This window comes from Podarcis vaucheri (assembly GCF_965113315.1).
Source record: "Podarcis vaucheri genome assembly, chromosome: 10".
Lineage (NCBI taxonomy): Eukaryota > Metazoa > Chordata > Lepidosauria > Squamata > Lacertidae > Podarcis > Podarcis vaucheri.
Window position 1 is genome coordinate 45,455,159 of NC_138748.1, and position 27,240 is coordinate 45,482,398.

General features: G+C 45.8%; 1 protein-coding gene across 3 annotated transcripts; it reads right to left on the reverse strand.

Annotated features, from left to right (window-relative positions):
• Positions 1–1,807: 1,807 nt before the first annotated feature.
• MAFF (MAF bZIP transcription factor F) lies at positions 1,808–26,367 on the reverse strand. Of its 3 annotated transcripts, none has more exons than XM_082240239.1 (3): positions 26,117–26,367; positions 7,970–8,042; positions 1,808–5,642 (listed from the first exon to the last, which is right to left on the reverse strand). In XM_082240239.1, the coding sequence occupies exons 2-3, from the start codon at positions 8,003–8,005 to the stop codon at positions 5,229–5,231; spliced, it is 450 nt and encodes a 149-aa protein (XP_082096365.1). In that variant the 5' UTR covers positions 8,006–8,042; positions 26,117–26,367; the 3' UTR covers positions 1,808–5,228. The 3 variants fall into 3 exon arrangements, with proteins under 3 accessions (XP_082096365.1, XP_082096364.1, XP_082096366.1); XM_082240238.1 differs by lacking the exon at positions 26,117–26,367 and adding an exon at positions 25,692–26,025; XM_082240240.1 differs by lacking the exon at positions 26,117–26,367 and adding an exon at positions 24,931–25,434.
• Positions 26,368–27,240: the final 873 nt, after the last annotated feature.

The window sequence follows — 27,240 nt, forward strand, 5'->3', positions numbered from 1 at the left end:
CCTCATGTGTGTGGAAATGGCAGTTGCCATTAGCATTGCTTGTATGACCCTAAAGGGTGTGTTGGGGATGATGGGAGAAGCTGCTATTGTATTCCCCCCCCCCTCCAGGGTTAAAGAACTTAGGTTGGTGTATACAAGCAGTCTGCTCTCTGTTAAAACAACTTGCGCTCTGTGTCAGTGAAACTAGATTTGTACATCAGGAAAGGATTCCAAAGTCTTCACATTCAGAAAACATACACACAGCAGAGAGGAGCTGATAAGTGGAAATGCTCTAGCTGAAGTGGCTTGTGAGATTTTTTAAGTGGTATAGCCTGATCCATACAGATGTGCAATATGCAATAATTTAAAGTATGTGCTAAAGGGGTCGTGTGCCTGCTTCCCCACCAATTCAGCTCAGAGCTCTTGTTTTTATCAGGTGACTGCAAGGCTTCCCAAAGTTGGCTTGGTGCATGTTGTGCCGCCTGATGAAGCAGTTGTATAATTGCTTCACTGCACAAATCGATTTAAGAAGTGCTTTATACCAAGTAAGACCATTTGTCCATCTAGCTCACTCTTATCTATTACACTGTGGTTGCTGGTGGCTCTCCACGGCTTTGGATGCAAGTTTTTTCCAGCCCTGCCTGAGATGGAACATGCAAAGCATAGACCCTTCCTCTGAGCCACCCCACTCCCCCAATTTTTGCAACATAATTGAACAATGGAAGGCTAATAAAGAATATGCAGTTATAAGACACATAAGAAACCGTGAATCAGGCTTAGGGTGATACCACACTAAGTCATACTCTGAGCAGACCAATTGAAACCGGAGTGTGTTTTAAATTCATCGTGATGTGTATGCTTCTTGCAGCAATCTATAAAAGTTGGAGTACCAAGGGAGTACTAAGCCAGTTGTTTAGTACTCCACTGTAGAAGAGTTAAGCATGAGCGTAAATAATTCCCGTTGCAACTGAAGGGTCTTCAGCACAGTTCAGCCAGACCCAAAGTCGTCTAACAACTTACACTTACATTTGCAGTTCCTTGCATCCTTGACATTGCCAAATTCTGGCTAAAGCACCCTTCAATCCATACTTTTTGGTGTCTTGGTTTTGTTGGAGCATTGCTAGCCTGATCTCCCCGCCCCCCACCCCCATTTGCAGTTGTAAATCTGTTGCAGTGACTCGTGCTTCCCCAGTAGCAGCTGGCCTGCATCTTGGAACTCCAGGCAACATATCTGTTCTTGTTACCATTGACATGAAGAAAGTGGTTGTAAAGGTGCCACCGACACCAAATGGGTTATTTGCCTGTGATGTGAGTATCAATGAGTGGCACCAGTCCCAGCTCCCATCCCCACTTCATTTTGTGCTCCTCGTACCCAATCCCCATCGTGGTATAGAGGGGGAGCACTTTCCTTCTACTCTACCTCTCTAGTGCAGGAGTGTTCGGAACATCAGTTAGCTGGAAGATGGGGAACCTGAGGTCTTCCAGCTGTTGGACTTGGATCATTCCTTCTATGTTGGCTGCGGTTGATGAGTGATGGAGTCTAGCAATTATAGGTTCCCTATCACTGACCTCACTTTTAATTCTTTTTAGCTCTATGAGGTCACTGGTGTGTTCTCATGTATACAATTTCCCTCTAAACTGGTGTGAAATGCACCCACATTATTGTCTTTCAAGGGTGTGTGTTACTGTCACTCAAAGATTGGAGTTAATATTTTTCAGTGGTGCAGAAGATCCCGAAAACTGCCTCCTATAGCTTCAACCTGGCACCTCTCGCTGCTGCAAAGACAGTTTTGAGAAAAACACAAACATCTTGTTTTTAGCTTCTCCGTTTTGAAAAAAAAAATCTGGCTTTATTTGTAAAGTCTACAAAATACAGAGGAGTCTGGCAGGACACTTACTGTAAGTCAGAAAATAAATAAGTACTTTTCTTGCTCTATAGAAGATAAAATGTGATTTGCATATATAAAATATAAAGTACGGCTCTGTACCAACATCCTGGCCGTGCCACAAGGCGGAATGGCATAAAGGACGTGAAAAATAACTTATATTCGTGCAATAAATAAATCACAGGTAGGGACAAAGGGAAAGAGGGGTAGGGGAAATGCTAAATAGGGAACTCCCATAAGCATCATCACAGGGTGGAGGGGGAGGATGGACGGACGGATAGACAGACAACACTGGTTTGGAAGCTGATTCCATCATGGAGGGGGATGTGATGTCACTGTAAGCTGCAGGATGGGTGAACCCAACCATATGTCTAAAGAAATCAAAGGGTCAATTGTTTGCCATATAAATAAGTCACTGTGGTACATGCCTGGAAGTGACTGCCCACAAATACTCACTGGTTCCTATATTAGCACATATATTTAAGGGTGGAAGGTACCTTCAAGACTCATCTAATCTGACCCTCCATACCCTTTCATGGCTACCTGCACTCAAGCCAACCCTGACTTGTTCCTTGTCAACATCTTAACATCATCAACGAAGTGGTGAACCTAGCATTCCAGGGCTGATGAGATTGTAGGTGGTGTACGTTTCCTTTTCCCCCTTCTTATGCTCCCAGCTTGGGCCAAAACCGATTTCCCCCGGTGGATTAGAGGTGAGTATTATGCTTTAATCGGGTACTGGGTTCCTGCATGCACCATTAGCACATCTCTGTGCCACATGAATCCCATGAATTCCATCCCAAACCTGGTTTAAAGGGAACAGCAGCTTTATTGAAGCCTGGCTCAGCACATATATTTTTATACCCACTTAGCATCACATTTAAACTGAGCCTCTGCTGGGCTTCTTATGGCACCACTGCTCATTCCCAGTGGAAGAGCAGTAATCTAGAGGGACACTTAAACTTCAGAGGAGGAAAAACTCACTCAAATGCTGACTGGTCAGCAATGCATAACTTTAGCTAATCAATGTTATTTACAGTGCCACCTTATGTGTGTCTATTCAGAAGGAAGTCCTACTGAGTTTGGTGGGGCTTATTCTCCCGGGTGAATTGGGCATCTAGTATCAGGCTAACCAATGTCATGCCCTCCAAATAAACCTTGGACTCAAACTCCCATCAACCCCCAGGATTGCACCCTTAAAAGGATGCTGGGATAAATATTGTGAGCTCTTAATTCCTCCAAGCAAAGCTCAGCTTCCCCTTCACCTCAGTTTCTCCAACCAACTTTTATCTGGGTAGTTTATTAGGGCAGAAATTGCTTTTGGTGAGGAGCTCTCAGTTTTGGTTTGTGTAGCCAGGATTGCTTTAAGCTATTTTAAACTGCCGTGTGCAAATTAATCTTTCAATATACATTTGCTGGCTTGCACAGGGCTGAGGAAATTGTGTTTCTTCTGCGCCCTCCCCTCCCTACACCAGTTGCAGTGCCCCCTCTTCCATACAACTGAATGGAGCAAAGAGAAGGGGGATGCAGGCCAGAGAATGGTGTGGCATCCCTGTTTGATGAGTGTTCCCACGTGCAGTTTCTTCTCCTTCCTCCACCAGAGTGAATGGACATCCCCCCACTTGTTTACAAAGAGCACAAAGGGGCTCATAGGGTTTTCTTTTAGTCTAGGTTGGGGAAGTGGAACAGACGCCTCTCCAGCTGTTGTTCGGCTGCTTCTCCCACCAACTTCAGCCAACATGAGCAAAGGTCAAGGACAATGGGAGTTGCAACCCAACAAGAGATGAAGGGCCACAGGTCCCCATCCCTGCTGCAGAATCTGCAGAATCCTCCTGACTTTGGGGCTGGGCCAGTCCTCTGCATACTTAAATTCTCCTGAAAGTAGATGCTTTTCATTTTTTGTAACATTGATGTTAAATTATTTCCTGATGCTCTGGGCCTAGTTTTTTTCCACTACACAGGGAAGATGGAGAGTAAATATGGAAGTTTCTCTCCTCGCAATGCCTCATCTGCCATTTATTTTCAAACAGGTTGATTTAGACACACTTTGCAGATCATGCTGGGGTTTCTTTCTGACTGCCTCCTCTTTGTCCCCAAATTATCATACAGGTCACTCAGCAGGAATACTGCAAAATTGGGCAAGGGGCCACCACAGCGATGCCTCTGCAAACTATTCACACTAGAACCAAATGGCTTTCCCAGGATTTCAGTTATAATCCTGTTTCCCCTTCCCCATCTCAAGTATTTCACGTGCTTTACCCTTCATTCTCCTGCCTCGCCCCATCACTCCCCTCCTCACTTTCTCCTAGCTTGCTCTCCCTCTCCTTAGGACGTTGCTTCCACTCTACGTCAGAGATCTTGCAACCTCAGCCCAAGAGCACCGTTACAACATAGTGTCCCATGAACTAGCGTCACGCACACCTGCGCAGCTGGAGACAGCGGCTGCCTTTTCAAATCACTGCGGTGCGCTGTATTCTAGCATGCTAGAGTGGGATACCAGCAACTGACCTAGTCTTCTCGGCATGTACCTCAGAGACCCCTTCCTCAGATCGTTCGTACGACCGTACAGCAATAATTTCCTTCCTTGTCCCTTGCTGAAATGAGTTCCCTCTTTATTGTTATTGAGCCTGCCCACATACCAAAGGCCCAGGTCTAATTAGGGCTGCTCTTGCTACAGCCGGTTCAAACCACACCCACAAATTGAAGAGTTCTGAGCCAAAGGGTGCATGGCTGTGAGATACAATGAAGAGGAAAGGCAGAGTGACAACACAGACAAACACAGGGCCAGGATGAGAAAGGTGAGCTGACAAGGGTTCCAGAACCTTGCTTCATCCTGGATGGTTCCTGCAGCGGCAGCTCTCACCGACAACATGGCGGCTTCTACCTAGTTTGCCCTCTCACAGGAAGGCTATATCCCTTTTGTAACCCTTGCGGCCGAAAGGTTCTCCGAGCCTGTGTTCCCAGCTTGTAGCAGGGAAGCCCTCTCTAGGCCCACCCCATTGCATCAGCTGGGGGCAAGGGTACGCAGAAAGGCAAGAGGAGAGAAACCTGGCAAACAAAACGGGGGAGGGGGAGAGAGGAAAAAGGGGATAACTGGCCACTGCATCTCAATCCACGGATAAACATCAACAGTTAATTACGCAAGTCGGGCACCACCTTCCCACCCTCTCCTCATGAAGGTTAAGGGACAGAGGAGGAAGTTCAACATTCAGCCGTTTCGTCTTCAAGTTGATTCTGTCTCCTTTGGATGGCAGAAGAAAAGTGGAAGAAGGGGGAGGGGCCAGTGCAGCTACAGCCATTCTAGGTGAGAGCTGGGCAGAGGCATGGCAACAGGACTCAGTTCGCGACACGGGCTTACGGACACTAGGAGTATGTGGCCTGGTTGGAGCCAGATTTGACGATGGTGATGACGCTGGCAGTGGCCACCTTGCCAGTAGTGCCGTGTGCGGTGACCGTGCGGGCGAAGCCCTGCAGCGCCTCGTATTTGCCGCGCAAGGCGTCGAGCTCAAGGCGCATGGCGGCATTCTCCCTCGCTAGCTTATCCACCTCCCTCTCCAGCTCCGTCTTCTGCTTCTGCAGCTCCTCCTTCTGACACACCCGCTTGACCCGGCAGCTGGCCGCGTAGCCGCGGTTCTTCAGCGTGCGCCGGCGCTGCTTCAGCCGCGCGACCTCCTCCTTGGACAGGCCCCGCAGGTGGTGGTTCAGTTCTCGCACCGACAAACCCATTAGTTCTTCGTCGGAAAGGTGTGGTGTGTTCTCGCCCATTTCCCGTTTGATCTGTTGGTGAGCAGAAGGAGCAGGTGAGTATCGAGCATCAGAAAAGCTCAGGAAAAAGGGACATGAGGTGAGGGAGAGCAGCTCAGAAAGGCAAGAAGCCAAGGAGGAAGCTGAGCAGGTCTGGCAACGTTCTCCACCAAGGAAACCCAAGTGCTCTGACAGTAGTGATGCACATTATAAAATGCATACATTATGTTTATTTGGGGATGTCGAACCTGTGGACTACAGCTCCCATCAGCACCAGGAAGAATGGCCAATGGTCAGGGATGATGGGAGGTATTGTTTTTAACTACTAGGCCTCGACAGGACCACAGGTTCCACAGCTCTGTGGTAATTTACACATACAGTGGTACCTCAGGTTAAAAACTTAATTCGTTCTGGAGGTCCGTTCTTAACCTGAAACTGTTCTTAACCTAAGGTACCACTTTAGCTAAGGGGCCTCCCGCTGCTGCCACGCGATTTCTGTTCTCATCCTGAAGAAAGTTCTTAACCCGAGGTACTATTTCTGCGTTAGCAGTGTCTGTAACCTGAAGCGTCTGTAACCTGAAGCGTCTGTAACCCAAGGTACCACTGTACTTCTAACAGATATTCAAGAGTGCTCACAAATTATGTCTAAAATATGGGTGTGTTTTTAAAATTAACTAAAAGTACTGAACTTGGTCCGGATCTAACCCTGCACATCTATGCTTTAGTTCCATCAAAGTCCATGGGACTTACAAGTGACTCATGACTAATTTATCCCATTGCTTTCAGCGGGACTAGTCAATGAGATTGAAAGTATGACTAACTTAGTCTGGATTCAACTCAGTGACTTTGAAATGATTAGCATAACAAATCAGTAACTGGTGCAACAGGTGTAGCATAGGCTTTCTATAATCTGATATCCAGCACACATTGAGGTGTGAGACAATTAAAACAGGAACGTCACCTTGTAGAGTGCCCCCCACTCCCTGGTTGCCTTAACCTACAAGCTTCAGTTCCGCACCCCTTGAAACCACACGAAACCTCAAGGCAATTACAGTGAACCAAAAAAAGATTTATAGTAGTGTTGTTTTGAATAGAGAAGTGGTGTACCAAAACAAGAAGCAGTAAAATTCAGGCCGCTGATGGCTAGCATTAGGAAGGGACACCTGGACAAGATAAGGAATCAGGTGTCTCTATTTTCAGTACCTGCTCAGCCTCAAGGCCTCTTGACAAATAACACCAATTGCTCAACACTGCTTTATTATTATTGTTTCGTTTCCTCAAACATCACGGGTGTGCTCACCTACCACACACCCCTACAGGCTGTTTCGCGAGAAATCTCTCAGGAAACCGGCTTGCTCAGCTTCTCCTTCCATTATAGTCCCAGCAAGTGGGAAAACAAGTGTTATAATTTCCAGTTAAGACATTCCTTTTCCTTCCTGTTCCTAAGCTAACTTCTTGTACAACTTGGGTCAAGTTGTGTGCAAGGGGAAGCCCTTTAACTCTATATATGGGGAAGGCCCTGACATGGTTTAAGGAACATGGAGCCAAGGTATCACATCAGACTGATGTTACCAAGAAAGAAAATACGGATGGGGCCTGGAGAGACTCCGATACAACAGGCAAGGTGAGCGCATGCACCACAAACTAATCCTGGTAGTAAAAGGCAGATCACATTGAACAAAACAAAATGTAGTGCGATCACACCCTCAGAGGAAAAGTACCAGAGGAAGAGCACAGAATATCCTTCCCCTTTCGGCTCCACCCAGACTGGAATCTTTTGCAGACACTGTCTGCTGCCACTTTCCAAAACATATTTTTGCCCACCATGAGGATTAGAAACTCGCGTTTCTCAAAAAGCTTAAGGAAGTCCAGATTCTCAGGATCCTCCTGTGCTTCTTGCTGGTGGGAGGGGAGAAAGTCTAATTCCACACACTAACTTCTGCACGTATATTTACTGGCTCCGAACATTCGGGGAGTAGGACAGGAAAAAGCGGGCAGTAATAGAGGGAGGAAGCAGAGTTGTGAAATAAGAAATGGAGGGCCCAGAGAAAAGAGGGAAAGTGGAAGGCAAGGGAGAGTAAAGGAGGAGGTGGGGAAAAGCTACAGAAAATACACAGCAGAAACGCTGGGCAAAGGTGCTTTTGCATATTTCTGAATTGTTCCAAATGGGGCCAGGTTTTCCATTTAAACATATGGACAGTTGCTCACCTGCATAATGACCAGTCTCCCTCACTGACCCGCAGTTATGGGATGGATCAGCCTCTCTCACCCTCCCATCCAGGCCTGACTTTCATAGATCTAGAGATCTATGAAAACAAGGGGTGAGAGAAGCATGTTCTTCAGTGCAGTGACACTCTTACCTTTAGGGCTTTGCTCGACAAGCTGTCAGATGACATTTTACGTCGCGCTCCCACCGATCCCCCGGAAAAGAGTCTGTAATTGAGCAGAACAGAAAAATAAAATAAAAATAAGCCTGTGATCTCTATCCACCTCTGCATTTTGTGCTCTCTGGGGGGTGGGGGGGTGGAGAGAGGCAACATCTGCCACACAAACGTACCCCTTCCTTTTTGCCCTGCTTGGGTCTCCCAACCGCATCCTCCCCTAGCCGTCGTGCCAAATGCACAGGCACAGAACAGACACTTGGATTCTTCCCTAAGAAAACCATCCTTGTGGGTGGGTGGAAGGATTCTTCTAATGTTCCACAATTCTTTGGTCCAGTAGAGCAAAGGAGAGATACCAGATTGCTGACCCAGTGCCAGAATGAGTCATGCTTGTTGGTGTGTGTGTGTGTGTATACATTTAAAAAATCTGTCCTGATTTTCTGATGCTCTCACACACTAGCCCACCTACCTCCCCAAAAAGCTAGACACACAAACACACACACACCCCGCAATAGCGTCTCTACACTGGGCATGTCCTGCAGCTACCGGAAACTGCACAAGGGCAAACATTTCCTGAGAGGGAGGAAACAGAACGGTGGGGAGCCAGCTGGCGGGTGTGTCTCTGACATGCCACAGTGCCTAGAAAGCCACCAGGGAGAGAGAATCAACACAATCTCTTTTTACGTGCACAGCAGAGGTATTCAGGCCACTTGGCGGCCGGTGCCTAATAAGCAAGAATCCCCACATCCCCCAAGTGCAGATGCATACAGATCGGCTCCCCTTAGGGGATCAGGCATTAAGCAGCTCTGCCTGCAGCCAGGTGTCTGTGCATTTTTGGGACCAGCTGTTTCACTAGGGAAAAGGACTATCTCAGTTATATCGACTGGCAGAAGCCTTTGCGTAGCCTGAAGAATTTCTTGTTAAAAGATTTTGCAGCAAAAAGGGCAGTTGGCACCCTTCACCAGCTACCATGACAACCCTGGCAAGGCCCCGCTGCTGCTGTCTGTCCTGGACCCTATTATTATTATTATTATTATTATTATTATTATTATTATTATTCTGACCCAGCTCCCTCAGCAGTGCCCATTGGCTGGATCTAGCCACCCTTAAAAGGACAACAAAAACACCTGTTAATATTTTATTGGTTCTTGTTTTCCCCTTAACAAGACAATCAACCAAGAGAAACAATAAAAGGATAATAGCAATTTGTACTGCAGTATCATACAATTAAAAATTAATGCCACCAGAGCAAAACTAAAAGGGAGTTTGGTATGTGAGGAACAGGCTGCAGCAGTACAGACCCCAAATGCCAGAGTGTTTATTCCTCTTTGCGCCACTTGCTGAGCGTAGCTTTCGCATATGCTGCAAGAGCAGATAAGTCTTCCAACCACTGGGCAATCAGGGGAGGAAACGCAATTCCCTCCCAGCATTGCAACACTAACTAGCCTTTTGGCCACCGACAGGACGTGCAAAGTCCAACTACACTGCCCTTCTGTCAAGGCGCACAATGTTGGAATATAACTAAGTGTACCATGGGCACCTGAGAATTTTAGGGATTTTCCCAGGTCCAAGTTTATACTGACGACAACTTCCATCTAAATCAGCGCCACTATAGGGCATGGCCAGATCATGCGTTTCAGCACTGCCCCGAGGTACCACACCACCAGCAGCCATCTGCGGGTACAGGGTGTCTGTTCAAAGCATCTGTGGGGCTACAGGTTTCCTATTCTCAATGCAGAAGACTGGAAAGCTATCAGGCATGTGAGCCCAAACCTTGCTATGTACAAATGCTGGACTGGGGAAGCCAGAGTTCATAATCTTTGCTTAGCCCTCGCTCACCTAGGGCCAGTTACTATTTTAGCCTAATTTACCTCACAGGGTTGCTGGGAAGGTAAATGGAAGGAAACTATGCCCATGGCCCTAAACTTTTTTTTTGAAGAGGAGAGAATAAAAGCATTTTTTAAAAAGGTGCTAGAGATCAGCAAGGACTTCATTTAAGAGCAGGCTGTTTTCTTTTTTAACTGTCATGCATTTTGAGCCTTTGGGGATAGGGACAATTAGATCCAAACAGGCACCACAAAAAAATTCCCATTTATCCTACTGCCCCAGAAGCCTATGAAAGCAATTTCCAACATGCTGGCTGAATACTGTTGATTCCCTTCTAAAGGGAAGGGGACTCCAGAAACAGACCAATGAAGCCTGAATTTATTCTAAGCGCATAATTTGGGTGTTTGTGTGGAAAGAGAAAGGCACAAAGTAAGATCCGCCTTGCCTCTGTTTCTAAAACTTGATGGGAGCTATACTTCCTTGATCCCAAAGAAAGGGCAAATTCAGTCAGGTCAAATTTAGTCATGTCAGCTTCAGCACCTGAGGTCAGCAATTTATTTTTGCAGGATTTTTATACACATTCCCTCACAGGAGCATCAAAGCCCCAGGAATGAAACCTGAGGCAGAAGTTCAGGCGTGGCATTCTTTCAAATCCGCAGTAATTTTCCTAAGAGTCATGTTCACCACACAAAACAGACACACACACACACACGGTTAGGGCCCAAATGTATTTGTGGAAGATCCCTGGCCAGAGAAACGGCCAGATGTATATTCCCCTTAGAATGAGAGGAGGAGGTAGAGGAGGGAAAAAGTTACTCAAGTCTGTTTGTTTTGCTCATACTGAGACATGCCTAGACAGGAGACTGGGGACAGATGCAAGGGCGATGGGCACAGGCCCAGCAGCTAGAGAAACAACAGGTTCCCAAGTCTTGGAGAACAAACAGGACTGCCTGTTTGAGGAAGGCAGAAGTGGCCCACAATGCCAGCTTGGATTGGGCCACTGCTAACCTGCCCCTCCAGAAGCAGGCCAAAGTTTCTTCTAGGAATAGAAACCTCGCCACACATGCACTCAGCAGCTTCAGCTCAGCAAGCAGAAAATACACTCATTTTGTTTGGCTTCTGTTGCCGCAGCTTAGTCAGTCACCATTTTCAACCCTCAGGGCAGCCGTGTTTCCATGGGAGGACAAACAGTACCTGTCTGTACAGTCAAATGACATTCAAGATGGGAGGCAGAGGGGAACCATGAGCTAATACATTTCCTGCCAGTATCCCCAGCACGCAGCAGGCACGAAGCTATCCAGGTATAACTAAATAGGCCCGATTATGCTGCTAGTTCAAAAAAGCATATCGAAAAAGAAGTGACTCTATAAAGACCTTCTTGGGCAATCATTTCATCTAACCAGCGCACATTGTAACTCATTTGTTGCTGGAGTCCCAGGCACCTTTCCCCTTTTCTGGACGGTGCTTGTGCCCCGTGACACAACTCCCTTGCTAATGTCATACTTTAAATATTTTTCATCTTTAACGCTTTAGGGGCTGGACATTCCCCTTCTTGTGCCAGCCAGCTGCATGCACACTGAAGAATATTCTTCCTTCCTATGAGTCCCAGGCATTCTGCAAGCCTCTTACTTAATTTCCTCTCCAGTACATATACATACATCCCACATACATTATGAACCTTGGTTTGTTTTAACTATGGGATGGGGTTAGGTGTGAAACTAGCACCCTTCCCTAACTAGGGTTTGTTTCACCATCTCACCCCAGACACTTGCCAAACTACAAAGGAGGCTGGTTTGTTTGTTTGTGGGGAAACTTGTGGCTTAACACTACATGCAAACCAGGCCACAAGACACCTTAAAATAAAACAAAAACAAGACTATGGATCTGCACCACTCAGTAGCAACCTGTGGGGGCAAAACATCACACTAAGATGCAGCAAGCTTGTTTTCTCCTGCTCCAGAGTGTAGGACCCAAACCAATGAATTCAAGTTACAAGAAAGGAGATTCCAACTAAACATCAGAAAGAACTTTCTGATGGTAAGAGCTGTTCAACCGTGGAACGGACTCCCTCAGAAGGTGGTGGACTCTCCTTCCTTGGAGGTCTTTAAGCAGAGGTTGGATGGCTTTCTGTCACGGATGCTATAGTTGAGATTCCTGCTTTGTAGGAGGCTGGACTAGATCAGGGTTTCCCAAACTTGGGTCTCCAGGTGTTTTTGGACTACAATTCCCATCATCCCTGACTACTGGTCCTGCTGGCTAGGGATGATGAGAGTTGTAGTCCAACAACAACAGGAGACCCAAGTTTGGGAAACCCTGGACTAGAGTCCCTTTCAACTCTTTGTTGTTGTTGTTTAGTCGTTTAGTCGTGTCCGACTCTTCGTGACCCCATGGACCAGAGCACGCCAGGGACTCCTGTCTTCCACCTTTCAACTCTACAATTCTATTTATCTATGATTATATCCTTGTGTTGAAGTAGTTCCACTGGGAGTACAGCTGTAAGAGAAATTGAAAGGCATCTTTACCATGCCTTCCAGCCCAGGGTCTCTCAAAGCTGTTCACAGCAAAAATAAAAGAGGACTGTAGTACCTCGAGTTAAGAACTTAATTCGTTCTGGAGGTCCGTTCTTAACCTGAAACTGTTCTTAACCTGAGGTACCACTTTAGCTAATGGGGCCTCCTGCTGCCGCCGCACAATTTCTGGTTCTCATCCTGAAGCAAAGTTCTTAACCCAAGGTACTCTCTCTGGGTTAGCGGAGTCTGTAACCTGAAGCGTCTGTAACCCGAGGTACCACTGTACCAACAACGGAAAATCAGGATGCAATCCTGTTGTTGTTCTGAGAAGAGTGTCCCACGGGCTAAAAGGAAAACCAGGTTTTCCTCTCCTCCAATAGAGAAGGAGTTCTGCTGCATCCAAAGCCCTCTCATTCCACCAACACACCCTGAAATGAGGGCTGAAATGTATGTCAGCTATGGAACTGGGGTATTTATTTTCCTTGGAAGGAAGAAATCTGAAGTGGAGGAGGGGGACCTGAAAAAAATGGAATGAAACCCACCCCACTAACAACAGCCCAGCAGGCCATGAGCATAGCCAGGAATTTTGTTGGGGGGCGGGCAGAACATCAGTTTGGTACCTATTTTTATTTAGGGGGCAGTTGCCCCCCCCCCCGCTACACCAATGTAGCAGGCCTTTAGATTTGACAGTTTGCTTTGGATTCTTCCTTTCCAGGACCCATAGGGGCCTTGCACTATAAAATGAAGAAGAAAGGACAGACAGGAAAACCCCACTCCCACTTTAAGCACAGCCCTGCCAAAATAAATCAACTTTTTGCCACTCCACAGAAGGCCAAGCGCCACAGAGCCAAGTGGACCTCTCTTGGGAGGCAATCTATAGCTTGGGTGCATTTTCTTTAATCCTCCTGATTCATTGCTCCGGACTGAGCAATATTAACTGCCAAGCAGGCCACAGAAATAGTTAGCAAGGCACCCCAGGGTTTCCCCCCAAAAAAGAAAAACGTGATCAGGGTGGCCATGTGCCCTACTTTAGAGAGGACAGTGCTTTCTTTCAAGGGCTGCCTGGCCCAAGTCCAGTTTAAACGATAAAGAACACTAGATAGCTCCGTCAGTAGAGCGCAAGACTCTTAATATCAGGGCCATAGGCTCAAGCCCAATGGGGCAAAAGATTCATTCTTGCAGGGGGGTTGGACTAGATGACCCCGCGGTCCCTTCCAACTCTATGAAGCTATGAAAAGGAGAGCAACAGAGCAGGGATCTTGAAAGTTGCCCCTCAACAGTTGGCAGCACCTGGACTGTAGACTGAGCAGGCACACAGTTGCCTCAGTAACAGTCTTCCCCACTACAGCAAAGTGCATTTTTTAAAATTTCTATTTAAACCACTTATTTCTATTTAACACCACTTATTTCTAAATTTGCATCTACCCATTTCAATGAACACATGGAAATGTGTATCAATCACTGTGTTGATTGCCAGCGCTGGGGATGAACCACCCCATTTTTGCAAAGCTTTCCCTCTCTGCTACCTAAATACATGTAAGGTATCCCCTCTGAACCATCTTGCTGCTTTGGTAAAGGCAAGGGTTAACACTGAAAGCTCAGCAAGAGTTAATAATGAAAGCTCAGCCTTCTATTTGCCTCATCCAGGACCCTTCTTACCCTGTAACAGGGAATGTCACTGCGACAAAGTTTGAGAACGCCCATCTGCATGTAAAGTTACTTCTAATATTTCTATTACCCATTTGAGGGCGAATTCAATTTTAAGTTGCTTTGAAACCTCATCTTGGCTGGTGCATAAATGGAGTATAAGAGAATAAATAAATAAACCCACCATTTAGGGCCTCCATAACACAGCCCAGGCTTGCACCCCACTTGGGTGCTGCTAACACAGTGGTTTTAAAAGGAAACAAACCAACATTTGTCTGTGAATGTAGCCTTAGAATTATGAACAAGCCCCAAAGAAGCATACAGTCAGTCTCCTCCCCAACATCCCATCCCATCTGAAACTAAGGACACACTTTCAACAACAATACCATCTTTGCACACAGAGAGGAGTTTTTTTGGTGGCTGTCCCACAGGAACTTAACTCCTACAACCCCTCTAGATGGAGAATCTTGCAGAAGTGTTAAAAGTCCTCTTTGGGCTAAACTTGCACAGTTAATTAAGACAGAAGAGGAATGGTATTTTCTTCTTCTTTAGCCAACCTGATTCTTTTTTTTTAATCATTATCTGCCCCAAGCTATTCAGACGAGCTTGGCTATCCATCTAAATAAATAAGAGAGAGAGGGAAAGAGGGAGGGAGAGTCTTTGAGGAGGACTGATAGGCCAGAGACAGCAGGAACGTGGGCGGGAGAAAAGCCGGCTCACTGTGAATCAGCAGAAACAGGTTGCTAAGGCCATCCGTGTTGCCCTCTCCACTGTGCAGTCCACCGGTACCGAAGGTTGAAGCAGACTGCTGCAAAGTAGCCAGGCATGAAAGCCCCCACCCTCACCCCCGTGCACAAAGCAGGGCTGACGGAGAAGCCACAAGGTAAACCAGGACAGGTAAAGGAAAACACGAGAAGATGTGGCGTGTCAGGGTTTGCACAGATGGGAGACGGATGAGATTCCCCAGCCAATGACAGCAGAGGAGTCAAGATGTTCTGGAAGAGGAAGCAGCACAAAACACTCAAAGGACTGCAATACAGAGAGAACGTCCCTGGCTTTTATTCTGGGCTTATACTCAGAGGTATGGGAGCACTGTACGTGCCAGAGGAAACGGCACGGTAAGCCAACCTTTCCCAATCTGGCATGTGCCGCCTCCACCCATGACGTTTTGGATGTCGATGCCCATCAGCACAGCCAATGGCCAGGAAATATGGGAGTTGGGAATCCAGTAATATTTAGAAGGTATCACATTGGAGACGCCTTGGGTACAGGAAAGCCAGGTGCTCCGGTGCACGTCAGGTGCAGCCAAGGTATACTTCCAGAATCAACAGGGAACAGAGGACACAAAATGAATCATGTGTTCAGCCTCCCCACCCCACACACTGGGAAGAAAAGAAAGAAGAAAGGAGACTGGAAACGAGAGCTGAAGCAAGGGGTGGCTGGCTAGTGAAGTGCTGAAATCAAACTCTGAACGAGGAAGTCCTCTGTTCACAATCAGTGCTGTGTCCAGATTTTGGACAGCTTAGGCAAAACATCCTCCATGGGCCTTTATCCACCAATGGGACCACCTGTTCTCCCTTGCCATTGTCACAATCTGCTCACTTGTCAGAAAAAGAGTGGTCGCTGAGGGGGAGGGAAAGACAACCCACAATGGGGTAGGGACTGGATCTTGGGAACCCCCCATCAGTGTGGACCCTGACACCAGCCATTGCTTGATCATCTCCCCTGAACTCTCTAGGTGGCCATAGGTAAGGCAATATCTTTCAAGCTGAAATTCTCAATGCACGTACCAGAGAGTAAGCTCCACTGGACACAGTGGAATTTACTTCCATGTACATTTGTAAAATTTGCGCTGTCAGGCATGTTCCCCACCTCAATCTGCAGTATGGGGATGACGACACTGATCTACCCTAGAGTTTTCGTGAAAATTAGCGCATGTTCCATACACTGAAGCGCTACACAGATGCTAAGGTTTTTAATTTTTTTGAAAAAATAGTTCTATAATACTAGAGAGAGTCAGGGCCTTTCTGTACAACTAAGGAATGCTGACCACAACCACATTTCAGCCTCTGTGAAATACTCCTATATTATAGTAGCACCACATTGCATCCCAGTGGGTAAGGATGAGAAGAAGCCTTGCAGCAGAGGAAGCTTCTTGCAGGGGCTGGGCTATCCTCAGTGCAACCTTCCCACTCCAATTTTAAAGGGTAAATAAATGTGTGCTCCAGCACAAAAGAGAGGGAAGGGTGGAAAAGGAAACGCCAGGCTCAGATATCTTTATAATGTAGTTCAATGTGCAGATTATAATGTTGCTTAAAGTTGCAGCTAGTACAGAGTATGGTGGCTTAACAGCTCACAGGGGTGGAATATCAACGTCATGTTACATCACTGCTGAAAGAATTGCACTAGCTCTCAATTAGCCACCAAAGTAGGTGCAAGGTGCTGTCACTGATATACAAAGCCCTATTCAGCTTGAAGCTGGGAACTAGGATACCTAAAAGACTGCCTACCCCTTACATTCCCAACTGATCATCACTCTGTTTTGCAATCATCTGGAGGTGAATGCCTGGGAATCATTGGATCTGGACTGTTTTCACACACTAATACCCCATCCTGTAGAATGCTATCACTTATATTTTATCCACACAATTGGAATGAATTTCTGGAACCGAATTGCTTTTTCTGTGCAGCCTGAGCAGAAGCAGAGGTCACAATAGGCCAATATATATGGGAATGTCCTTGGATCGAACAACTTTTCCTTAACTTCTCAAAGCTCTTAACCTAGCTCAAGGTTGTCATCTGAACTAGCCAGATGTTTAACTAAGAATCAATCACAGTCAGTCCATCATTTGAAAAATAAGACTTGAGAGCCGTCTTGCTCCAAAATGGCAAACAGATATTACGTTTTGGTGACTGATACCTTGGTTTAAGGAGCTATTTGGCACCTACCGGTAGCTTATAAACCTGCATTTCTAACACTGCCTACTTTACTCAAACCTCTGCTGCTGTTTAAACCTGCATTTTCCTTCTCATTTAACAGAAGTGCAGCTATCCCCACCCCATATATATTGTCTCACCCTTTCATGAACTTGAGAGAATTTATCTTTAAGGAAGTTCACGGAGTGCTGCAGGCCACTGTGTGTGTGACGGAGAGGGGGGCAGTGATTTGTGCCAGACATCACTAATTGCATCATAGGGAATGTCCAACAAGTCTCCACGACACTTGTGCAACCACATTCCATGAAGCAAGCAGAGTAGGTGGAAGGGGGAGGAGGACTAGGGGGAAGTACTGCTCTCCTCACCTTGCTGGGACATAAAGAACAGATGGGTAGACTGCATACAACTAACTAGTAAACAGAATAACAATTAATAAAGCCATTCATTGGAAAGGCTTAGAAGCGCACAGCAGCCTGAACGGTTTTTGTAGCAAGCGAGTGCCCTTGGTGTTATACTTCTCAGGATCAGGAAACTAAAGACAAATAAGAGGTGTATGTTAGGATAGGGTTGCCGTACATCCGGGAATTCCTGGACATGTCCTCTTTTGGCAGTCCTACAATCCAGGGGCAATTTTACATTTGAAAGCAAATGTCCTGGATCTTGGATTTTAAAATTTGTGTGTATGCGGGTGGCTGTGGTTCAGGCTCTGGAAGTTGCCCTAAAAAAACTCAACAACCTTTTGTGTCCAGATTTTTACCTCTTGAAATATGGCAACCCTGTGTTAGGATATTTAAATAGGTCTATGGGCTTGTGATCATTCTCCTGCCCTCTTTTGGAGGGCAGCTTCTTTCCACTCTTCTTATGTTTGAGGAAGGAGGCTGCAAACAGCTAGGAGAGAAAAGGGATTACTCTGAAATATAAAGATCTGTTTACCTTAACTTGCCAATTTAGTACATGCATCAGCCACCCTCTGTGCAATGAAGCACTGTGACTGAAACCCAAGTTAGCTCCATAGAATTCAATGGGACTGCTGGCCTCAACGCAGCTTGAGAGATGGTTTGCAACAGGGCATTTGCATATTTCTGTGTACTTTTCTCTGTCCCCGAAGAGCATGTTAATTGAACTTGAAAGCAAAAGCGAGATGCAGACAAGGTGGAGAACAACAGCACAACCCAAAGACCTTTAAGTGCTGCATTCGACATTTGAGTAGACCCATTAAAAATAATGGACATTATTAACTTAGCGTCACCGATCATAATGGGTCTACTTTGAGATGGGCTGTGTACACGGCATACATTTAAAGCACATTCCTTAATGTGCTCTAAATGTATGGTGCGTACACAGCCTAGAACCCTAAGGCTACAATCCTAAACCCATTTATTGGGGAATAAGCCCCACTGAGCACCGTGCAACTGAGGAATAGTGCACAGGATCGAACTGCACGGGGACTCACAGAAATGACATCATCACTGGGTGACTAAGGAATAGCAGCACAAATGCATAATAAGATTCAGCAGGAACATGGGTTAGAAGTCAAGAAAGTAGAAATGGATGCAGAATGGTGGCCAGATGGAAGAGAGGACAGAGCCCTGTTAGGAACATAGGAAGCTGCCATATGCTGAATCAGATGACTGGCCCTTCTAGCGCCCACACAATGATTGACAGCAGCTCGCCACATTTTCAGAAATGGAGTATTCCCCAGCCATACCTGGCGTCCAGTGGATGACCTGAGACCTTTTGTATGCAAATCAGCTGCTCTACCACTGAGCTTTGGCTATCCCCAGTCCTCTTTTTCCACTTGGCCCCCTAGTGTGCAATATCAACCAGCCACAATACTGATAAGCAACCAATCCTCGTCCAACCACCACTCCAGAAGAATACAACACCTTCAATAACTGGCATAGGGGCTCCAGACAACTCAGTGGGTGGCGGCAGAGATCAAAATAAAAACTCTCACCCCATTTTGCATCAGGTTCACTGTGCCTACGACCGTCTCTATGTAAACTCTGCAGCATAAGCTTCAAAGCCTTTCAAACTTGGGAGTTGCCAACTCATCTCCTAGAGGAGTTAAGGCAGGAGATAGTCCTTATATTTTGCAAGCTGGCACAAGTCATTATTATGGCAATAATTTAAGAGAAGCATTTCAAGATGTGCACTGTCGTAGACCTGGCATCCAACTTCTAATGAAGCTTACTCACCTCACTAGAGAGTTGCTACTTCAAAACTAGCCGATACTTCTCAATGCTGTGTATGCTATTTCAAAAGCAGAGGCGGCTTATAATTGCATATGCATAAACATCTGCAGACAGCTGAACTCCAGCATAATAGTATCAAATGCTCAAGATAGTTCCTCGTAGGACACCAAGTTGTGCTTTCTAAGCCAACAAGAAACAGAAGGTTTACATTACCACTTTCCCAACCAAGCAGTAACTTATTCAAACCCCTTCATAACCGATGTTGCTAGACTACAACTCCCATAATCCCTGACCATTGGCTGTGCTGGTGGGGGCTGATGGGAATTGGGGGTGCAACAACATCTGCAGGGAGGTAGATTTGCTAGCGCTGCCTTATATACCCAGAATGCCTTCCCCACTGTGTTCTCCAAATCAACGTCCATCAAGTTTCAAGAACTACCCGTGTCAGGAACTATGCTAAACGGAGGCCAAAACATTGCAAACTGTTTTCCAAAGCTTGGTTTCACTCAGATCAACACTGCATGAAATCAGTGTGGTAGAAAAGGACCCGTGTCAATTATCTGTTATTTGTGAGTAGACTCAGTGTACATGGCTCTTTCATAAGTAGTGTGTGCAATGAGACAGGATCCTGCTTCCAATCTAAATGTTGACAAAGGAGGTGGGAGAAAAGGGAGGATACAAATAGATTAATGTGATCAAGTGCTAATGTGGATCTGTTTGGTATCAGCCTATATTATAGAATATGATATGTAATGGAACATAATTCCAAAGGGCATTAGCCAGGCACCATCTCTGTCTTTCTGGTGCCTACGGAACACCATCTTTAAACAAGCCTTTCAAGTGGCTATCTTTATCCTAGTCTGCATCTGTATTGGAACTATATTTAACTGTTTTTTTACGTGAAATGGTTTGACGTATGGAACTGTTTTTAAACTTTTCGGCTTGCAACTGTTTTGTTTTGTAATTGTATGTTTTATTTCTGCAACCCGTATTGGGACCTTCTGATAAAGGGTAGGTGAGAAATCAAAATACAGTGGTACCTCGGGTTAAGTACTTAATTCATTCCGGAGGTCCGTTCTTAACCTGAAAATGTTCTTAACCTGAAGCACTACTTTAGCTAATGGGGCCTCCTGCTGCTGCTGCGCCGCCGGAGCACGATTTCTGTTCTCATCCTGAAGCAAAGTTCTTAACCTGAAGCACTATTTCTGGGTTAGCGGAGTCTGTAACCTGAAGCGTATGTAACCCGACGTACCACTGTAAATAAAAATAGTCTGAGGGCTGGCTCAGTCATTACGGCATGAGACTCTTCATTTCAGGGTTATGGGTTCAAGTCTCACATTGGGCAAAAAGATTCCTGCACTAGATTACACTTGTGGTGCCTCCCAACTCTACAATTCTATGATTCTACTGTTGACTTGTTGCCAACATAACCTTAGTTCAATATGACCTAAAGCTGATTTTAGGTCAGAGAGAACCAGGTATCTGATAGGATTCTGATAATTCTGAATTTAGGAGATGAGGGTTACTAGGTCTCTCTGGGTACTATTGCAAGATTGCCCCAGGTCAACAGGGGCTGCTATATAAATTTATGACCTATGGATCAAAAGACCATACATTTTATGGTCCATGAACCAAATTTATATCTAAATAAAAAAATGGACATAGTGATTTGAGGATATTGTGACGTGGTATGGAGAAATCTATAAGAAAGAGTTAATTATTTGCTTAATTTCTATTCTCTGAAAGAAGCCAGCTCAGCTTTAACGATAGCAGCTAAGATCTCTGTCTCTATGTCGATCTGAACTTTCACTTTCCATTAGGATGGAATCCAGTGTTACAACAGTCTCATGCCTATAGGGGTGGCTAACCTGTAGTCCTTCATACTTTTTAGCCTTCTCCATCCATAATCCTTGGCCATTGGCTGTGCTTGCTGGGGATGATGGGAATGGGAGTCCAAAAATATCTGAAAGACCACACAGGTTTCCCGTCTTTGTGCTACATATTAGAGGAGGGCTGACACATACTAGCGTATTATCTGTGGCAGGCAGAAGAGAAGAGAAGAGAAGAGAAAGGAAACCCTGAACCCGAGTGGTATTTAAAAATTAGTTTTCCCACCCTTCTACGCTTCTCCCCTTTTCACATGAAATACAATTTAGTCCGCTTAATTCCATGTCAATTTAAAATTAATGTGAGACAGGACAGAGTAACAGCCACGTGAAAATGATACTCACTAGGGTGAATGAAGATCGCAGCAAGTCCCTCAGGCTCAGTGGGAGCCCGGCTACACCCTGGCTTCACAACTCAAATTTGCAGACCAGCAATTTAAATGCTGGCTCAGCTTTCCGTCATGCTTTAGGTGACCTGTTCACCTTTTTGTTATTTGGACACTTGAATTTATACTTTTTTACCTTTGTCTGTGCAGATTTTTGCAGCCATCATGGGGGACTAGCCACTCATTTATTTTTTACTTTCTTATATTTATGCTCCACTTTTCTTTTATCATGGAGTCTAAGGCAGCATACAAGTGGTTCATAGGAAGTCACTCAACCAGGCACAGATCAGATCCGGACCAACTTGGCTTCAGTCAAGTAGCTGCCTCATATAACTTCAGATAAGACAGCAGTTGCCAGCTTGCAAATCCACCCAGAAAGCCTGACTCTGGACATCTGAATCAGGTCACTGACTGCTCTGGGATCTTGTGATGAAGGGTGGTATATGAATCTAAATAATAATAATAATGAGGAGGAGGAGGAGGAGGAGATAGTAGTGGGTTCCTGCACCTTTAATAGTTGTGTATTCCTGTCTAGTCCTGTCCTCCTTTATATCTGACAGCTCAAGTTTGAACTCAAGATAGAGAGGCTGCTTCTAAACTGGTCCTTTGACTTGATACCTTTCACATGTCATGAGTCACAGTCATCCCAAACAAAAACCTATTAATGCTAACAGCCCAGTTTTCCTTGGAACAGAGCCTCATTGATTGCAAAGTGAAACTGACAACTACAGCCCGTTTACTCACGTTTACTCATAACCTGCTCCATCAAGTTCAATGGCATTTACTTCCCAGTAGATCTGAATGGGATGGCAACCCTAAGGATAGCATGGCAAATCACACCTGCTAAAATCCCTTCTTCTACACAACTATTAAAGGTGCAGGATTCAGCACATTAGCTTTTTTCTTCTTCATCTGGCCACCCTATCTAGGAAATGCACTTAGTATAAATGTGCCAGTTTTCTATTTATTTAATAGATACCACCTTTCAGCAAAGCCTCCAAGGCAATTTACAATAACACAATAAAATACAACTCTCATGTGATAAAGAGCAGCACCTTTTAAAAAAACGAAGCAACATTATAGGCTCCTAAGCAGCGTAGGGTTTAGCAGATAAGCACAAGTCCTTTGACTTGTCCCCTATTCCAGCAACATCTTCCCTTCCTCATTCATGTTACGGGAACCAAAACAATACTTTGGCTTGGGAAGGGGGAACCACATGAATGCGCGGGAGTCCATGTACAGTTAAAGTATCATCATCAGGATTTGCAGTTATGCAAATAAACAATGTGTGACAGCTGAACAAGTCCAGACATTCAGATATATACCACAGCACAGGAAAGTTCCCTCAGCAGAGAGAGAGGTGGGGCCAGAGCACATGTTCCATAGGCCAAGAGGTACATTTCCCAACATCTCCAAATAAAAACCTGCAGGTAACAATGACAGCTGCTGCCAGTCTGTGTGTGTGTGTGTGTGTGTGTATGTGTGAAGACAACACTGGTTTAGACCAACCAATGGTTTGGATCGGAATAAGAAAGTTTTGTATTCTCGGTTTATTCTGTCCCAATAGTGCAGGTGGCAAACTTTTGGCCTTTCAGGTTTTGCTCAATGACAACCCCCATCAGCCTGAGCAAGCAAAGCCAAAGGCCAGAGATGATATGAGGTGTCTTATAGCAACATGGGGGGGGGGGGAGGCACCTGACCCACAGAGTCTAAAAACAAGTTACACACCACCCTCCTGAATCCATTTCGCCTCTTCCTCCCTGTCAAATGCTTCTCTAGGGATGGTGCTAAAGATGGTGCTAAAGATAATATCAGCCAACTCTGACCAATGCTTTCCTCTTTCTAGCCCTCCTGGACTCTTCCCACCTGCATCTGAGAGAAACCTGCAGCTGTATGTGATCTGTGTATGCATGTAGGAGGACACGTTCAGAGGTCACAGTTACTTTTGGCGTGACCAGCGTTGGATTGGGGGGCTTTCAGAGGGTTGGTCAACCTTGAAAGTGGCTGAGAAAAAGGTTAGCAAAGTCCTGGTGCAGCACACGTTATCTTCAGAAACAACAAGCACCAGATTTTCTGTGCACAGAAAGCATTACTAAATGTAAGGCTAATGAAAGAATTTCCTAAGCAGAGTAATAACTAGCCTGTGGACCAAGCCATTAGTTGGAGAATTACATTCCTCAGAAGCCATAAACATGCATCAAAGAGTTTATAGCAGGCCAGAGATGGAACCACAGAGTACTTGTCCGTGGCAAAAGTTTCTGTGAAAACCGCAACAGCTAATTGGGCTCCCAAAATATTGTTATTCTTACTTACTCCTGGATATTCATTTTTTAAAAATTATACTATGTGGGCATTCATATACAAACATCAGACCCTCTTTATAAAAAGCAGAAAATACAGTTTTCCACTTATATGTTAAATATGTGCACTATGTTTATAGTGGGTAACTTTTTATATCCTGATGGGCGGGTATAAATAACATTATTATTATTAAGCACCTTACAGTCTTGGAAATTCTGACCTGTGAGTCCCTGAACTTGAATGTGCCAAACAATTGACAACTGACTATATGCCTTGAATGATGTTGTTTTCCTGTTTTTATACTAAATGAATCAAAATAAAAATTAGCAGCCAGGGAATTATCATTATTTTTGTTCCCTGCCTGGAGGGAGGTGGTCTGTTTTGTTGTTTACTGTATCATCGCTTAAGAAAACTGAAACAATACATTACAAAGAATCAAAGAATTGTAGAGTTGGAAGAGACCCCACGAGTAATCTAGCCCAACCCTCTTCAATACAGGACTCACTTGTTTTTACAGTTTTCTCACAAGTGATTGTATCTTTTGAGGTCCTTGCCTGTTTTCTCACCCCCTGGATTTAGTAATTTTCCTAACTATGATATCTATTGGGTAACCTTTGCCTTTCAACCTACAGTTTTTTCCTCTTCTTTCAACTGCCCCCCCTTTTACCTTCTATTCTCTTTTCTTTCTCTGAAGCGTTTTATCTGTCACCTACATGTACAGCCACCACCCAACTCACTGGAAAAATTGTAGCCATCTCGGCTGGACAGGCTCAGTCCAGCAGTGTGTGGCAAGACTACACAACGGGATACAGAATAAAAATAATATTTTTAAGAAAATGCCCAAAGAGAATCAAATTACTAGTCAAATAATATAAAGTGGGTAGTGTCAAATAATAGAGAACTGGTTACTCTCAAGCTCATGCTAGATGCTAGTAGGGTGGCCAGATTCAACAGGGGGCAGTGACTCCTGCTTCTTTCATAGTTGCATAGAAGACGGAATATCAGTAGGTGTAGCTTGCAAGACAAGTTTCCTGGTGCCCACCTGCCACCTACTCTGGCATTTTTGAGGCACTGGGCGAAAACCACATTATTCTCTTGCAGCCTCTTGGGTTCCAAAATTATTCTTAAAATTGATGTGGCTGTTTTGCTTCTGCCCTCTCTCTCCCCCCCCCCATTGTTTGAGCTTTGTAACAGATGCTCATTTTGTTGCTTTCAAACAACTGACAATGTTTTATATCATATTTTACATACCTGCAGCCCTCCAGCAGTTGTTGGAAAAACCTTGATCATCCCTAACCGTTGGTGTGGATAGGAACTGGAGTTAAGAGTCCTTTAAAATCTGGAAGGCCACAGGTTTCTCCTTCGTGATCTCTCTCTCTCTATATATATATATCTCGGCAGTTTTCGAGGGGGTGGGATTCCTTTCTGATCCCAAATAGTTAGTCAGGACTCCCCAGGTATAAAGGATACTCACAACCACCCAGCCTTATTCTAAAGAGAACATTCACACAGCACTGCTCCAGACCGGAGTACTCCCGTTTTATTTTTGTCCTTTAAAAATGCTGATCTGGAAACTCTCCTGTGGAAGTTTCCCAAAGCCCCCCTCCGTGTTCCCATTCCTTGACCTCTTGTCACCAGACTCCCAGCCCCCTTCCGGAGGGTCAGGGAACCTGCTTGGGGAATCCCTCCTCCTCTACACGTCTCCCCCGGCCCGCCAAAGCCAGTACGCCGTTCTCTGAAAATAATAACTGGCTTTTTTTAACTACGCGGTTTGGCGTGGGGGCGTTGGGGGGGGGGGAGAGATTAAACAACCCTAAAACAGAAGTCGGATCTACACATAACCAGAGGATTTTCTGGCGGAGACCGCCCTGCCACCCCGAAACCCACCATCAGATCCCAGATCACGTCCGTGCCAGACAGACATCTTTACATGTGACCAAGGCCGCAGCACGTGCATACACATGGTTAATATGAACTATGAGTAACTCCAATGTTATTAAGCGATTTCCTGCCTTTTTGCAGCTGTCTCGGCTCCCTCGCAACTGCGTGGATCGAAGACGGAGACCCAGAAAACGGGGGGAGGATGAACCCACATCCTTCTTGGATCGGGCTCCTCTCCATACCCCCCACAGACGAAAACTACGCTCGTGGGCAGAAAACGCTGCCTAAAAGAGCCTGGCGAGTGGATAATGGCTCTCGCTCTCGTGTCCTGAAGGAAATCGACACCAACAGCCACTCCTCGCCACCGAAAATAAAGCCACGAAACGCGGTTTTCCGCCCAGCCGTCAGCCTCGGTGCGCCCGCGGTGTGCGCAAGGCGCCCCGGAGCCCCGGCGAGGAAGGCGTCCGGGCGCCCAGAAGCAGAAAGAGCCCCCCCCCCGTCCTCTGACGTCTCTAAGTTTCCCTACTACAGAGTTGCAAACGCGCCGTCCACTTACTTCGCCCGAACGCCCCGAGTCCGCCTTTTGTTCGCTGCCCTTCTCCTTCCCTTCTCTCCTTCCTTGGGGAGCCCCCGCGTTTTTCTCGCCGATTCGGCTCTCCAAATCGCCTTGTTTATTTCTGTAAACGAAGTTGTTGTTTTCCGAGGAGAAGGGCTGAGCTGGGCTCTGCGCTGCGATCTGCTGAGTTGTAATATGAGTTTCCTGGAATTACTCACTCACAGGATTCTTTTCATTCATAAAAACACAGTCATGCGATGACATCATTCTTTCCCCTCCCTCCCCATCTTAGTGAAGGGCACAGGCAGGAGAGAGGTGAAAGGAAGCTGCCATCTTGGTGCTGGGCATTTCGTCTTAAAGGGATCCGCGGCTAAATCTTTTACCGGTGCGAATGCTCCTTTTCCAGAATTAGCAGTTCAATCGCCATCTGCACCCCGATTACAAACAAATGGATTGTTTCTGGGGAAAGAGGGAGCCACTGAAAGCCAGGAGGCAAAAATGCCAGCTTCAGCTATACAACTATTTTTGTACACCTTATTTTGAAATAACTCACAACTTCCTAAATTAGCCTTTAACCCAAGGGTGGGGAACCTGCGGCCCTCCTGGCCTTGTTGGACTCAAGATGCCACGAGCCTCAGCCAGCATGGCCCAAGGTGTATCACATTCCTGCTTTAACAACTTGCGATGGGCCGAAAATCATCAGGTAGCACTCATGGTGGGAAAACTTCATTGGATTAATTTCTGCCTGCTGCACAGGCCTGCAAACACATTCCAAGACCACCGCTGTTTCTCTTGCAAATCCTTCATAGCAATGGTCTGCCTCGTCCTGCTCCCTTCCTGTTAAATTTTGCTACAGCTTTTCAGTTCGCCAGGTGAGAAAGAACACACCTCTTCAAGTGAGATAGAGCAGGAAAAGAAGAGAGAGAGAAATACTGTACGGTGGTACCTCGGATTAAGTACTTAATTCGTTCCGGAGGTCCGTTCTTAACCTGAATCTGTTCTTAACCTGAAGCATCACTTTAGCTAATGGGGCCTCCTGCTGCCGCCGCGCCGCCGGAGCACGGTTTCTGTTCTCATCCTGAAGCAAAGTTCTTACCCTGAAGCACTATTTCTGGGTTAACGGA